Consider the following 15,102-nt stretch of genomic DNA (forward strand, 5'->3'; position numbering starts at 1 on the left):
ACCTAGAAAGAAAGAAATCCCAGTCATCAGCTGACTCCCCTAGTGTTATTGCAAATGCAATTGGAATGATTCTCCCATTGCCATCCTGTACCACAGCTAGCAATAGCCGATGGGTATATCTACCATACATAAAGGAACCCTCAATCTGTACCAATGGCTTGCAGTATATAAATGTGTTCCGGCATTGCTTAAAGCTCCAGAACATAAGCTTGAACACTTAGCATCCACGGAGCAATCGGTCGTTGTAGTACGCAGGTGTTGTTTCAAGGTCTGTTATGCAACCTGGGACATATCTCTCCAGCACCTGACACCACAGCCACACTTCATTATATGAAGCTTTTCACCTACCATGCATCTTTTCTAACGCCTTCTGCTTAGCTATCCAAACCTTGCGGTAAGAGGGCGTGTACTTCAATTGGTTACGAATATTAGCTAACATATCTGAATCCATCTTGGGATGATCTTGTGAAACACCTGTCAACGAAGTATGTTAAATAATGCAACATTATGTAATAACAGTATTATTCAAAAACCCTAAACACCTAGTGATAGTTTACCGCCAACACATGTATGTAGACCTTTGTATTTTTTTATCTCCCAAATGCCTGTCTTTTTCCTCGATGAGGTCATGATTTTCCATGAACATGTACCGTCTTGCACTGCACACCTGGCCTCAAACTTATCGGATTTGGATTTAACCACGTTGTAGTTAACCCCGTTCATGATGCTATGTTTTTAGTGTTTTTGACACTATTTGTTCAGAAACATCTTCTCAAAATTATTTTTTTAGATACTACTGTAGCAAAAAAACGTCCACGTGAGAGCTTTTTTCCGTAATTAATAGTTAATTTAATTAATAAACACTAAAAACCCTAAACCTTAATTTAATTATTTTTTTAATTTAATAGTTAATTTAATTAATTAACCCTTAACCCTAATTTAATTAATTTTTTCCTTAAAAAACACTAAAAACCTAAACCCTAAAAACCCTAAACTAAACCCTAACCTTACACCAATTAAAAAAACCCTAACCCTCAAACTTATCGGATTTGGATTTAACCACGCTGTAGTTAACCCCGTTCATGATGCTATGTTGTTTTAATGCACCAAGAAAACTATCCTTATTGGAAAACTCCCTACCAACTTCCATTTCACCCGAATCCAATGATGAACTTGTACGGTTACGTCTTCTGTGTGGTAGATCTGGAAACTCCAACGCATCATCTTGAGATAGATCGACATTATGCATGTGAGCTGGAGGCGAGTACACCCTAAATCGCGGATCTTCTTTTTCTTCATCTGAACCCCCTTCAACATCTTCAGGTATGGTTGGAGCAGACTCCGGTTCAGAAAATAATCCAACTTCTACACCATCGGGGCCAAGCTCTCAAGGTGGATCGACATCGGATTCATCATTCGATCCTCTATCATCTGCAACGAACGAGGTCCCCTCGCCGGTGGATGTCGTAGGGAGTACATCATACCTTCTTCTAGACGTTTCATAACGTCCCCAATCCGATGTGGATTGCCAACCACTAGAAGTTGATGTCATTTTCTAGTACGTATTTCCAGTATCAAACATCGACCCATCGAGGTGCATATCTCATCCACTAATGGAGTTTCATGCAGGGGTTGTGTATTCCATATTGCTACCAAACACGGGTATTTTTGTATTTTGCCACTCACTAACGGAGTGTCGGGCAAAGGTCGTGTATTTCTCTTGAACAGGATTAGATGTTGAAGTCGCAAATGCATCATTGGAGAAGAAAATTGTACATATAACTCAAGATAGGGTAATCCACTAGCAAGATGAGTCTGCACCATTGCCTCCAAGCTACGAGGACCTTTGATGTCGAATGAGTCATATCTCACGGGATCAACCGAAGTACAAAATCGATACTTAATAGAAAAAACTTTCCCTAGCGTCGTTCCGAAGATTTTACGCCTAATTCTTTTACGAAGTTCTGTCAAATCTATGTTCTAGTTAAAAATCAGTCGCGCTGTGTTCTCCGATAAAAAACAATGCCGTTCTCGGTGTGACAGACCTTGCTATCATAGTAAATAACAGCACTAATACGTTCACTCATCTTCAATTTCTATTTTACTTTAGCCTCAATTTCTCTTGTTGTAACTTATGCAACCTGAGAATGAAATTTGACTCAAGTTTAATGTTATCATAGTTTAATGCAACCTGTGGATTATGACTGAAAATCCATTTTAATTCAAGTTAAATTTAATTTGATTTAATTATAAAAAGTTAATTATTTAATAACATTAAACTTGAATTTGAATTCACATAAATTTAAATAAACTTAAAACAATTGAAACCCAAAACTTAAAATAATTCGATTATTCAAATAAAACTAGGAAAATGGTCATCTTGTCAAATAGGGGGAAAATATTTTCAGTAAAGGTCAACTTTAATTTTCAATCATTTGACTTGGGTTGGCAGTTGCCACCTTTGATTAATGGTTTATTATTATTATTATTATATATGTAAGATGAAATACTTACCAACAGACTACAAAAACTAATTATGTTATATTAAATGGAAAAATAATTATATAATAAATATTTTATAAAAAAATTGATAAAAAATAATTTGGTTAAAATAGTGAAGTTAAAGATATTGAAAATTATGGTGTCAAAAGCTCAAATTCCATCAAGTATATTTTTATAAATTTTGGTAAATCATATCTAAAGTTATTAAACTATTAATAAATTTACATTTTGATTACTCAATCTCAAAAAGTTCTAAAATGGTTACTAAACTATTCTAAAGTTATCATTTAAGAGTCCAATGACTTAAAAAACCTTCTAAATAGCTCGGTGACTTAAATAAAATTTTGAATAGTTCGGTGACAATTTTATAACTTTTAAGTTGAACGAAAACTCACTAATAAGTTAATGACATTAAGTATAGTTTACTCTAAAATATAAAGCGATAAAAAAATCCTCCTAGCAATGTTGCTACTTTATAAAAATGTGTTTTTATTTTTTATTTTTAATTTCTTAAGCGAACTAAGATTGGATTAATAATTTTGTTAAATATTTAATTAATAATAATTGTGTATTTATAATTTTATATGTTAGTCGTTAATCATCAACGAATTCGGTCATCATGGTACAAAGTTAGTCTAGAATGTCAGGATACATGAAAACCGAGAATAAATAAGAAACTACTTTGGACCAAAGTCACAAGCCTCAAAGGAGACCTCCCTCATTCCTCTTAAGGTTTTAAAATCAAGTTTTTCGAACCGATTAGATTATCAATTTTTTATTCAGTTAATTCGATTGAATAAATTATTAAAATAAGAGAAAATTAGTTCAATCAATCAATTTGATCGATTCAGTTAATTTACAAGTCAATTAATCTACTTTTTTATTCTAAACCGACTTGTGTTCCTCTTATATTTTTCCTTTACTTTCTTTATTATAATGCTTTTGAATTAACTTAAACATAAAATAAATAAATAAAATCTCAAAACACAAGCTTTAGCGCCCTAGCTTACCTTCGTCTTAGTGGCATAATATACTCGATAAAGGTGGTTATGGGTCGGGTAGGATTTGGTTCAAGCTTAAGCATGATATTAATATACTTTATATTTGTCCATGCTAGACTTAACCCGAAATGTGATTTAAAATTTTGTTCAAACTGGCCCATATTTATAAAAGATTAACCCAATCCCATTTTAGGTCAGCTCATATTATTTTTATTTTTAAAAAAATTATTTTATATTATTTTAATATTTAATAATTTTATACATTTTTATTTATTAAAAATTTTTATATAGTCATCTTAACATTATTTTAATGCTTATATTAGAGTAGTATTATATATTTAGTATATGTTTATTTTTTTAAATGTGTTCTAAATTACATAATATATAAAAAAGTATAATATAAAGTGCTATAAAATAAAAATGGGTCGGGTTGAGCTCAGGCATTGAATGTTTAAGTCCAGGCCTAATTCATATTTTAAATGGGCTTATTTTTTTTATCCAAATCCATTTTTTAGGTTTAATATTTTTATTTAAACTCTCCCAAATTTAAGGTGAGCCTTCAAGCCTAGTCGGGAAGCCTAACTCATGAAAAAGGTCTAATACTTTAAGATAGAGGGCCTTACAAATTTTAAAAAGAATTTCATTAAACCTTTCAAAATTTTGAAAAAATTAATTAGACCCTTAAATTTTTAGAATTTTACTTAAACCTACAAAAGTTTTAAAAATTTTAATTAAAGCTCTATAAGTTTTAGAGATTTTCATTAATTCTCTCAATTTTTTAAAAATTTTAATTAAACCCTAAAAATTTTAAAAATTCTCATTAAACCTCTCAAAAATTCTGAAAATTTTAATTAGATGCTTACAATTTTTATTAAGTTTTCAAAACTTAATGACACATGCGGCCCCTACTTTATCTTACTAGAACTCAAAAATATTAAAATCTATCGCCTAAATTGAAATCCATTAAAAAAACCAACTAAATTAAATCGAAAATAAAATAAAATTTCAAATTTTCATTATTTTGACAGTTATAAAACCAAATCGGATTAATTGCTAGAATTAGTTAGGCTAAGAATTGGTCAAGTATGTTAACAATCTTAGCGTAATGTCACAGGTCGGGATTAATTGCTAGAATTAGTTAGGCTAAGAATTGGTCAAGTATGTTAACAATCTTAGCGTAATGTCACAGGTCGTGTGATCATTGCATCCAAAATGTCTAGACACAAAATGTCTCATGGAGGTCAACATATGAAATATCGGGCTCATTTGACTTGATTGAATTGACTTGACTCATAACACCCATGAAGAAGTCCATTTACTTGAAATCTTGATGGCCCAAAGAAACGTTCTAGTAAAACTAGAGTTATTAGGATAAATAGTGTAAATCTTAAAAGAATATTGCATAGAGTTTAAATCTTTTAAAACTCTCAATTATAGATAGGTTTTAATTTTGACTGTTAATATAGCTTAATTTGTATAATTGATTTTAGGAGGAACTCAACTATAAATAAAGGGCTTACCCTCATTTGTATTTGTTGATGTGATATATAAAAAAATAGTGTCAAGTCGGCATGAGTATTAGCATCATTAAAAAAATTAATGTTTTATTTAATATTTTCGTTAAATAAGGGACAAATTGATAAAAAATTGTAAAGTTTAAAGATTAAATTTGTTATTATGTGAAAATAAAAATTAGTGAAGAGTCAATTCAACTATAACATATTTGCGCGTTACCTATAGAGGTAAAACAAATTCCACCATAATCATCGGCTCCTAAAATAAGAAATTTTGACTGTTGATTTTAAAAGCTTCACTTCGTTGCTTCCTCCTCTCTTCGGTTCTTCCTTACACTGGTAAGAATCCATCTTTCGTTATATAATTTTCTGTTTTTCTTTTTCATTTTTCCCCTTTTTCTACATTTTCATAGTTTCCGTACATTCAATCTCTAAACCCTAATCTCACACAAGAAGATGAATTGAGCTTGGTGATTCGAAATTTTCGTTTTTGGCACTTCGGGTTTCGTTTTCTCGGGCTTGGGGTTTATTTCCTTGAGCCTGGATTGGGGAATTTTCTCTTTTTTTGGGGGGTAATTATAGTATTTTAGATTGCTAAACGAAATGGGGAATTATTGTGAATTTGTACATTAGTTTAAGCATTTGTTTTTAGTATTCTCGTTTTAGAGTGTTGAGAACTCTATCGTTCTTCGACAGTTCACCGTCAAAAATGTCGTCGGCTGGTCTTGCTGTCGTTCCAGTTCTAAATGAACCTTTGACTACTCCCAGTCATATAAGTCCTGGATCGGGTCATTGCGAAAGTGAATCGATTTGTGTGTATTTGGCTTTTTCTGGATCGATGATTCCGATGCGGATTCTGGAATCGGATTCTATTGAATGCTTGAAACTTCGGATTCAAACCTGTAAAGGTTTTGTTGTAAAGAATCAAAAGTTGGTTTGTGGAGGCCGGGAATTGGCAAGGAGCAATTCCCTTGTTCGTGACTATGGAGTCAACGATGGGAATGTTCTACACTTGGTTCTTAAGCTTTCCGATCTTCAGGTCATTAATGTTAAGACTTCGTCTGGGAAAGAATTTACATTTCATGTTCGACGAGGACGAGGATGTGATGTTGGTTATGTGAAACGGCAGATTGCTAAGAGAGAGAAATGGTTTACTGATCTTGATGAGCAGGAAGTTGTTTTTGATGGGGAGAGATTAGAGGATCAAAGGCTTATTGATGATATATGTAAGCATAATGATGCTGTATTGCATTTGTTGGTCCGGAAATCTGCCAAAGTTAGGGCTAAGCCTGTTGCCAAGAATTTCGAGTTGTCTATCATGGCACCAAAATCGAAAGGTAAGCGAGATAATGATGTTGGTGAGACAAACGGTGGAGTACAATATGAAGCTGATAGAAAGTTTGTACCAAGAAAACCTCCCGAGAGGGATTTTATATTGGAGCCTGTTATTGTTAATCCCAAAGTTCAATTGTCTTCAGTGATTGTCAAAATGATTAAGTCCACATTTGATGGATTATGTAGCAAGAAAAATCCAATCAGGTCTATGGAAGGTACTGGGGGAGCTTATTTCATGCAGGATTCATCGGGTCAAAAGTTTGTTTCTGTTTTTAAGCCTATTGATGAGGAGCCTTTAGCTATTAACAACCCTAGAAAACTACCAATGTCATCAGATGGTGAAGGGTTGAAAAAAGGTACAAGAGTTGGAGAAGGAGCGTTTAGGGAAGTTGCAGCTTATATTTTGGATCATCCACGATGCACAATATATGGTGATCAGAAGGGTTTTGCCGGGGTCCCTCCTACTACTTTGGTCAAGTGTTTGCATAATGGGTTTAACAATCCTGATGGTTCACCAAAAGCCAAGATCGGGTCATTGCAGATGTTTGTGGAGAACCGTGGAAGTTGTGAGGATATGGGTCCTGGGTCTTTCCCGGTCGAGCAAGTACATAAAATCTCGGTGTTGGATATAAGATTGGCTAATGCAGATAGACATGCTGGAAACATTTTATTGAGCAAAGATAAAGATGGGCAAACATTGCTAATTCCAATTGATCATGGCTATTGCTTGCCTGAAAGTGTAAGTTACCGTATACTAATATGTCTTAATTCAACTTCATGCATTTAAACTTGAGCCGCATAATAGATTTACAGTTAGATGGTTATTGAACTTGTATTAGTTAAAGTTGTCTTGATTCACTAATTATGCTAATTTTATATTTTGTTGGCTAACAAGCTGAGTGGTGCTGCTGCCTGTCTAATTCGTTCTCGGTTTTTGGAGTCCTTATGAGTGTCATTACAAGTTGTTTTTCTTTCACAGAATTGCAATGTTCAAGTTCTATATATTTTGTGGTCTTTTGCAATGTACTAATAACTATTTGTTTATTCTGTTTCTATAGTTTGAAGATTGCACTTTTGACTGGCTGTATTGGCCTCAAGCTCGTCAATTGTACTCGTCTGAGACACTCAACTACATAAAATCCCTCGATGCTGAAAAAGATATTGCACTTTTGAAATACCTTGGGTGGGACATACCGCCTAAATGTGCACGTACCCTCCGCATCTCCACCATGCTTCTCAAAAAGGGTGCTGCGAGAGCGCTCACTCCTTATGCCATTGGAAGTATAATGTGCAGAGAGAACTTGAACGAGGAATCGGTGATTGAGGAAATTGTACAAGAGGCGGAGGAAAGTGTGCTTCCCAACACAAGTGAAGCTGCATTTCTCAAAAAACTATCCCAAATCATGGATTGTCGTCTTGATGAGATTGCTGGGTCACACATACTATAAGTACAGAGTATCTAATAGTGAATGGTGGTTCATAGTTGTTTGTTATGTTGTACAGGCCTCCACATTCTTCTGCATCCATATATGGGACCTCAAATGGCCTAGCAAGGTGGTTATGAAAGCACATAATGGTTTGTTCTTCTCTACTTTCATGTAATTCTCTATTTCTTATGGCACATTTACAAAAAAGGCTTCTTAATTTTAGGCCATGATTCTTGTTTTGAATTGATTTTTAAAAGAATTTTTTTATTGTTTATTTTACCAAAAGACATTCTGGCTTCTTAAAAAAAATTGCCAGCACATGTACGGCACATGCCAAAAAATAAAAAGTAAAGTTCGGGTTTTACTTTATGTCGAAGCACAAATAAGAGAAACAAAACAATTTTTCTCATGAAAACAAATTTTGATCAAGTTAAATCCGATTTTGGAACAAATATAAACGTAGCATTTTTCATCAAGTAAGATGAATCTGATATATGATATTTGGCAATTTCTTTTAGAAGCCAAAATGTTGTTTCTATTATGTATAATTCCTCCGTATTAAATTGCTGTAAAGGTACTAATCCACAAGTTTCGCATGGTGGTTTCGCATGGTAGAGGTGTTAAATGTAGAATTTGGCCTCTTTTTTTCTCATGTTACATTTTTTGGATCAACCAAAACATCAAGAATCAAGGGTAATCAGATGATCATTTCCTCAAGTGGCTGCTGACCAAATTACAAACATAGTAAGAATCAAAGGAAAAAAACCCTATAGGCTACTACACACACTTTAGCTGATATATCAGCAGCTTATTTTCAAGAAAACCAAACATGGGAATGCATCATTTACAGCATAATGCTTACTATATATATACAACTTCGTTTTTAAACCATAAGCAAAGCTAAACAGCCTTAAATTATCATGAAAATTTCTGTATTAAAAAAATAATAAATTAATCCATATATGTTAGATCAAAGAATATATTGACTTTTTCTTTTAAAAATTTCAAGTTAAAAATTGACATGATTGACAGAATAATCTGATAGTGCTACATGACATCCCAGGTGTATCTCTCCTAGTACGTACAAAAACCAATTTTAATAGTAAAAATGAATAAATTTTTTAACAAAAGACTCGTTTACTCTTTGATCTAACATATATAGATTAATTTGTCTATTTTTTTTTTTAGTATAAGGACTAAATTACAATCTGACTTTTAGTATAGGAATTTCCATGATACTTTTACAGCTAAAAAGCTTATTGTTAATAATGGAGAAAAGGCTTAAGGCTTCAATGTGCATGCAGAGTTCAAAAATCCTCAACATCAATGGCAGGTTGCTATTAGTATTACAGGAAGATGCAGCAAACAACATTATGGGGGTGACATTTTTAACTACAAAGGTTGGGTATACAGGCACCACCTTCCGGGTTTTGTTGTTCTTTCCATATCCGCCCCGTTACTCGTAGTTTCAACTCTTTTCTATCCCCTCCAGAGAAGAAAAGCGCCATGTTACGCTGTATAATAAGGCCATCGTGGCTATCCCGAACCTTTCGGTGGCTATCTCTTATGCTTCTCGGGGTGCCTTCCCAAGTGAGTTTCCTACCATTCCCTCCAACTTCTAGGCTATAACTGTAGTTGCGAGCTTCAATCTCATCGCCCATGAAACGAAGGAATGCCATGTAAACAGGAGCCACTCCGAGCTGAAAGGCTTCAAAATGGAGACAGAAGTATTGACCAAAACAATGAAATACCTAAACATATATGACAAAAGATTCGAACCATTTAGCATTAAAGAAAATTTAAGAAGATTGAACTAAACTGTGGGAAGTCAGGGAAAGTTCAAATAACAGGCAACAAAAGTATCATATAGGCTCCTGTATTAAGAGTCAGATTGTATTTTGTTCCCTTTACTTAAAAAAATGAATAAATTAATCCCTATACATTAAATCAATAAGCAAACTAGTCATTTTAATTGAAAATTTCATCCATTTCTTCTATTAAAAACTGACGTGATTGATGGACTAACCGGACAGTTTTACATAGTGTGCCATGTGTATTGCATGATGACATATAGAGACTAGTTTTTAATAGTAGAAATGGATAAAAATTTTAACAAAAGGACTAGTTTGCTTTTAGATTGACTAATTTGCTCATTTTTTTAGTAGAGGGGCAAAATGCAATCCTATTGTTAATACAAGGACCTCCATGGTACTTTTACCAGCAACTATCATACATCAACAGCTTATTAATCAGCATCTACATTAAAGCAGATTAGCAAGGATTACTTCGTCACATATCTATAAATCTAAAAACATTTTATTAAGAGACTAGAACAACAAACTGATCCAATGAAAGGTATGGCTACCACGAATAAAACCTGTAACTTTTTCAAGTACACAATATAGACAGCTCAACTCAGTCACATAAGTCAAGACAATGTTCATATATGGGAAAGTATTAAATTATCGAAAAGACCTTTTTTATTAGGGATGAATATCAAAACTATACATGAATTTTGATCCAATGTGTAATGACATATATGAACTTTGATTTTTGTGCGATTTTATAGATGATAATTTGATTTGATTCAATTTTCACAAAATCATTGACAACATTATCGAATTAGTACTATTTTGCGTTGATATAGTGCATATACAAACAATTATATTAATCCAATATGAAAATAAATGTATGTATTCATTCCTTTAAATGTGTATAACTGAATTAAAATCAAAATTTTACGTATACATACGAACCACAATTCAAGTTTCATATGTATAATTGCACCAAATTAAAATTCATGTATCAAATTGCACATCAGATCAAAATTCATATATAAATTTAATATTTATCCCTTTTATTATCATCAATCATCCAATAAGTTCAATTCTTAATCAGAATAAAGATGCCTACTAATGGTAAAAGTATTCAATTCTTAATCAGAATAAAGATGCCTACTAATGGTAAAAGTATTCAATTCTTAATCAGAATAAAGATGCCTACTAATGGTAAAAGTATCATAGAAGGCTCTATACTAAAAGTTGGATTGCATTTCGTTCTCTTTACTCAAAAAATGGACAAATTAGTCTTTGTATGTTAGATCAAATAGCAAGATGGTCATTCTGTTAAAATTCCATCCATTTTTACTATTAAAAATTGGCCCTAGTACATCAACATAACGTATACATGGCACACCATGTGTCTTTGTTGAGTTATTTTGTTAGTCACACCAATTTTTAAAAGTATAAAGGGATAAAATTTTTAGCAGAAAAGTCCAAATTGCTTTTTTATCTAACTTATAGAAACTAATTTGCCCATATTTTAGTAGAGAGGGAAAAATGCAATCTCACTCCTAATACAAGAGTCTCCATAGTACTTTTACCACCTAAGATTGAGTGTACTTACAGTTAGCATCCATGTTGCATTTTCTACTTCTTGAGGATTAGACTTCACATATCGATGGTTAAACGTGCATCCAGAATGCATGTCCACCTTGTGGTCATCCCTTAGATGTGTAACAAGGAATGGAATATCACCAACAACAGCACATTCCGATCCGGCATATGGGCAACTATACGGCCTGAAGTTGCATAGAGCCTCATGCTTGAGTTTACTATAGTAGGGAAAGATCTCAGGGCATCCAAGTGACATATATTTGCAAGGTAATTCAAGTGATTCAGCCACCTTCTCTAGTGCTAGACACCTAATATCACCGAGCTCTTGTCTACAAGTGGGGCATCGATTGTGTACCCTCGTTTTACAAGTTGAACAGAGAGTATGCCCATTGTGGCACTGTGAAAGCAAATTATAGAACACTTATCATAAGACTAGCATTCAAAGGCATGGAAAACTCTAATGTGCCAAAAAACCAATGGTTCAGAAAACAGGATACGGCGTTTGACATTTGAAATTAGAGAAACTGGCACAACTTTTGGGGCACTTTCAGAGTGAAGCATACAAATATGGTTTATCAGCATACACAACAGAGAGATGTACTTGGGCATAAACATAATCTACACATGCCAAAGTTCCTGCACCCAACCCGTAAAAGGGGGACAAAGAAAAGGCTGTCATGATCCTTAAGCATCATTGGTATACTTCAGCTGCTTATTTAACCAACTACCTATCCCATGCAGGCTAATGATATGTAAATGCACCCATAAGAAGGAAAAAGAAGAAATAAATATTCATAGATTTCACCTAAACTCAAATGATACTCCATCTCACCAACAACTGAGTTGTTGGGTGTAGTGATGAGGCACATTGTACTCCCAATCAGGGGCAAAGGGATGAGGGTGCAGGTAGGAGCCTTGGCCCCCCTAAAATGGAAAGTTGCTGCTTCAATCCCCAAAATTTATAAAATCCTAAGTTAATTTTATAAACACAATCTTACCAGCATTGTTTTATATTCTAGATGAAGCCACTATTCTATACTTTTATTGTGAAATCATGCAAATTTATAAACATATCCAAGTAAACTCTCATGGATTGTTACAAATGAATGAGAAGATAATAGTTTCCTCTCAATTTGCCATCTTAGCCACACTTTTTCTAAAACCTTTCCCAGCACAAACAGCTACAACATATCACCTTTGTTTACAAATTCCCTGCGCCTGAGCTGAAAGGCTGAATCAGCATTGGAAACCTTTGTCAAATATAATAAAAAGACATTCTAATGAGTATAGGTTAATGCTATAGGCAACACCAACTGGACTAAACTGAAAAAAAAAAAAAAAAAAAAGGTTTCATTTTCGACATTTACAATAATCAGACCATCTTCTTCTTCTTTGATACGTTAAAACAAACACAGAATTCAACCACGCATATGTGTATTGGTCTTCACATAACACCCCCAAAAAAAGTCAATTATATAAAGACAACCTAATCCCATCTGTAGTCCTAATTCTAACCCTAAAAGAGCACAAATCCAACACATAAAAATAAGCTATAAATTTGACTGAAAAAAATCCAAGAAAAAGAAACAGATTTAAACCATTCAAGCACTCCATAAGCATTCAAAAATATGTTCTCAATTTAGAAAAAGAAGAACCCATCAAGGGAAATGGAATTAAAAAGACTAACCTGATGAATAGGAGGGTACATACAATTGGTACAAACAGGGCATTCAAGGAGTTCATGGACACTAGTAGTGCTTGCATGAACAGCTGATGACAAGGTACTGTTGTTGCTGTTCCCATTGTTGCTGTGGGTCTTTGACAATGAAGAAGATAACTGATGATGATGGATCTCATCATCATCCATCACATCCGATGATGCCATACAATCAATACTATCTGATTCCATAAAAAAAGGGTATAACAAAGTTATCAAATTTGATCAGCTATGGGTACAAATTCCTTTTGGGAAAGATGGAAACTTTGGGTGATGGGTACAAAAATAACGTATTAATCTTTGGGGACTAAGTTAGTTTATGAGTAAATCGAAGAAGAAACAAGGAATGAAAATGGGGTATCAATTGGAAAACCAGATGAGTTGAATCAATACAGAGAAATCAATAAACTACTGTTTTTAATTTCTCTTCTCTCTGTATTCTTTTTCATAGGTTGCAGAGAAAGAGAGAGTTCACCGTCTAAAATTTTACGAGACAGTTGATCAACATCACGCGGCTCAAGGTCAAAGAGAGAACCACGGTTACTTACAATATGTATGTACATACGTGTATGTATATTTAAGATTTGTAAGGTGATGAGGTGGGAATTATTAGCGCAACATACAGACAGTGACCATGTTTCAATTAATTAAAACAATTTCTTTTATCTTCAAAAATAAATAAAATTCCTACATTTTACAAAAAATATATATATAAATTTTTGGCCCTAACCTTGGTAATTAGATTCACTTTGGCATATTTACCTTCTTTTTCTGTTAATTTTGATACTTGAACTTGACGTCTAAATTTATTTTGAGCCCTAAATTTAGATTTCATTAAGATTTAATGATGTGACCAGTATTCTTCGAACATGACTATATTGGTCGGTCGAACCGATTGGACCAAGAACCATCTATATACTATTCCAAATAAAGAGTTGAGCCGATTAAATTAGAAATTGCTTGAAACTCGTAAAATCTGAAAACTCAAACCAAAAACCAATAGTTAAACAAGTTTAATATTTTTTTTAATTTTATGAATTTTAATTAATTATTTAATTATTATAGGTTTAGCAATTGAACCGATCAAATCGATTAAATTAGGAACCAGTGGTCTAACAAGTTCAACCACTGTTTCAGTTATTAGAACGCTATACGTGACACTCTAAGATTGTACAATGTCTTGAAAATTTATATATTTTCAATTTTCAAGTGCTAATGTGGCATAATCTCAAAGTGTCGTATCATCAAACTTTTATATTTTTTAAGTTTAGGGATAAAAAATAATTTAATTGCCTAGTTCAGTTCAAGTACCAAATTGGATCTAGCTACCAAATTCAAGGGTCAAAATTTATATTATCTCAAATTTTATATAAAGAATCAATCAAACATGTCCTAAGTTCAAGTTTCATCATTTGAAGGTTTTTTCTACATTTATTAGTGATTTATTTATAGAAAAATAAAAGCACTCTTGTAACAATATTTATTAATTTTATTAAGAATATTTTAATATCTTTTTTCTAATTTAATTGGTATTTATAAGTTCGTGACTAGAGTTGTTCATGGGTTAAGCCGAGTCAAATAAAAAAATTAAGCCTGTTTTTTAAACCCGATTCGAAAAACGGACCTAAAATTTTATTCAAGCCCGACCTAGATAAAAAGCTAAAAACTAAATTCGGCCCGGCCCAACCCACACGTATTAAAATTTTTATATTATTTTTTATATAAAATAAATTTAAAAAATATAATACATCAAAAACATTAAAATAAATGTTTTCCAACCAGTGGAAAAAAGATTAAAAAATATACTTAAATAACATTAAGATAAGTGCAACTTAGCAAGCAAATACCTCTAAAATAGTAGCAAAATTAATAACAAAATAAGAGTTATACAATATTCAAACAATAACAACAAAATAGTAGCAATATAATATCGAAATAATAGCAAAACAATGAAAAACAGTAGCAACACAGTAAAAAACCAGCAGCAGTTTTTTTGCAAATTCGAGTTCGGTCAGGCTGGGCCAGGCTAAAAAAATCTTATCTGAGGCTTGGCCCGTTTATAAAGCGGGTCTTATTTTTTTTTCAAGTTTATTTTTTAGGCCTATATTTTTGTCCAAACCCTCTTACTTTTTGGGCAGGCCTTCGGGCTGGATGGCCCGGCCAATGGACAAGTCTATTTGTGACATCAACTTAATCAATGGCTTGATAATA

At 33.0% G+C, this 15,102-nt stretch overlaps 2 protein-coding genes across 2 annotated transcripts; one reads left to right on the forward strand and one right to left on the reverse strand.

Annotated features, from left to right (window-relative positions):
* The first annotated feature begins 5,203 nt into the window (after nt 1-5,203).
* On the forward strand, nt 5,204-8,064 carry LOC108476548 (phosphatidylinositol 4-kinase gamma 4-like). Its single transcript, XM_017778778.2, has 3 exons — nt 5,204-5,356; nt 5,714-7,091; nt 7,411-8,064. Exons 2-3 carry the CDS (start codon nt 5,727-5,729, stop codon nt 7,798-7,800), a joined length of 1,755 nt encoding a protein of 584 aa, XP_017634267.1. The 5' UTR covers nt 5,204-5,356; nt 5,714-5,726; the 3' UTR covers nt 7,801-8,064.
* A 928-nt stretch (nt 8,065-8,992) lies between these two features.
* Nucleotides 8,993-13,462, reverse strand: LOC108476700 (E3 ubiquitin-protein ligase SINAT3). The gene is made up of 3 exons (XM_017778977.2): nt 12,862-13,462; nt 11,185-11,571; nt 8,993-9,530 (listed from the first exon to the last, which is right to left on the reverse strand). The coding sequence occupies exons 1-3, from the start codon at nt 13,081-13,083 to the stop codon at nt 9,168-9,170; spliced, it is 972 nt and encodes a 323-aa protein (XP_017634466.2). The 5' UTR covers nt 13,084-13,462; the 3' UTR covers nt 8,993-9,167.
* Between the last annotated feature and the right edge of the window lie 1,640 nt (nt 13,463-15,102).

The sequence above is a fragment of the Gossypium arboreum genome, chromosome 12 (assembly GCF_025698485.1).
Source record: "Gossypium arboreum isolate Shixiya-1 chromosome 12, ASM2569848v2, whole genome shotgun sequence".
NCBI classification, from domain to species: domain Eukaryota; kingdom Viridiplantae; phylum Streptophyta; class Magnoliopsida; order Malvales; family Malvaceae; genus Gossypium; species Gossypium arboreum.

Coding starts and splice junctions, on each gene's coding strand:
- LOC108476700 (XM_017778977.2), bottom strand. CDS start 13,083: ATGGAATCAGATAGTATTGATTGTATGGCATCATCGGATGTGATGGAT. Junction 11,572..12,861: donor TGTACCCTCCTATTCATCAG/GTTAGTCTTTTT, acceptor TTGCTTTCACAG/TGCCACAATGGGCATACTCT. Junction 9,531..11,184: donor ATGCAACATGGATGCTAACT/GTAAGTACACTC, acceptor ATATATGTTTAG/GTATTTCATTGTTTTGGTCA.
- LOC108476548 (XM_017778778.2), top strand. CDS start 5,727: ATGTCGTCGGCTGGTCTTGCTGTCGTTCCAGTTCTAAATGAACCTTTG. Junction 7,092..7,410: donor GCTATTGCTTGCCTGAAAGT/GTAAGTTACCGT, acceptor CTGTTTCTATAG/TTTGAAGATTGCACTTTTGA.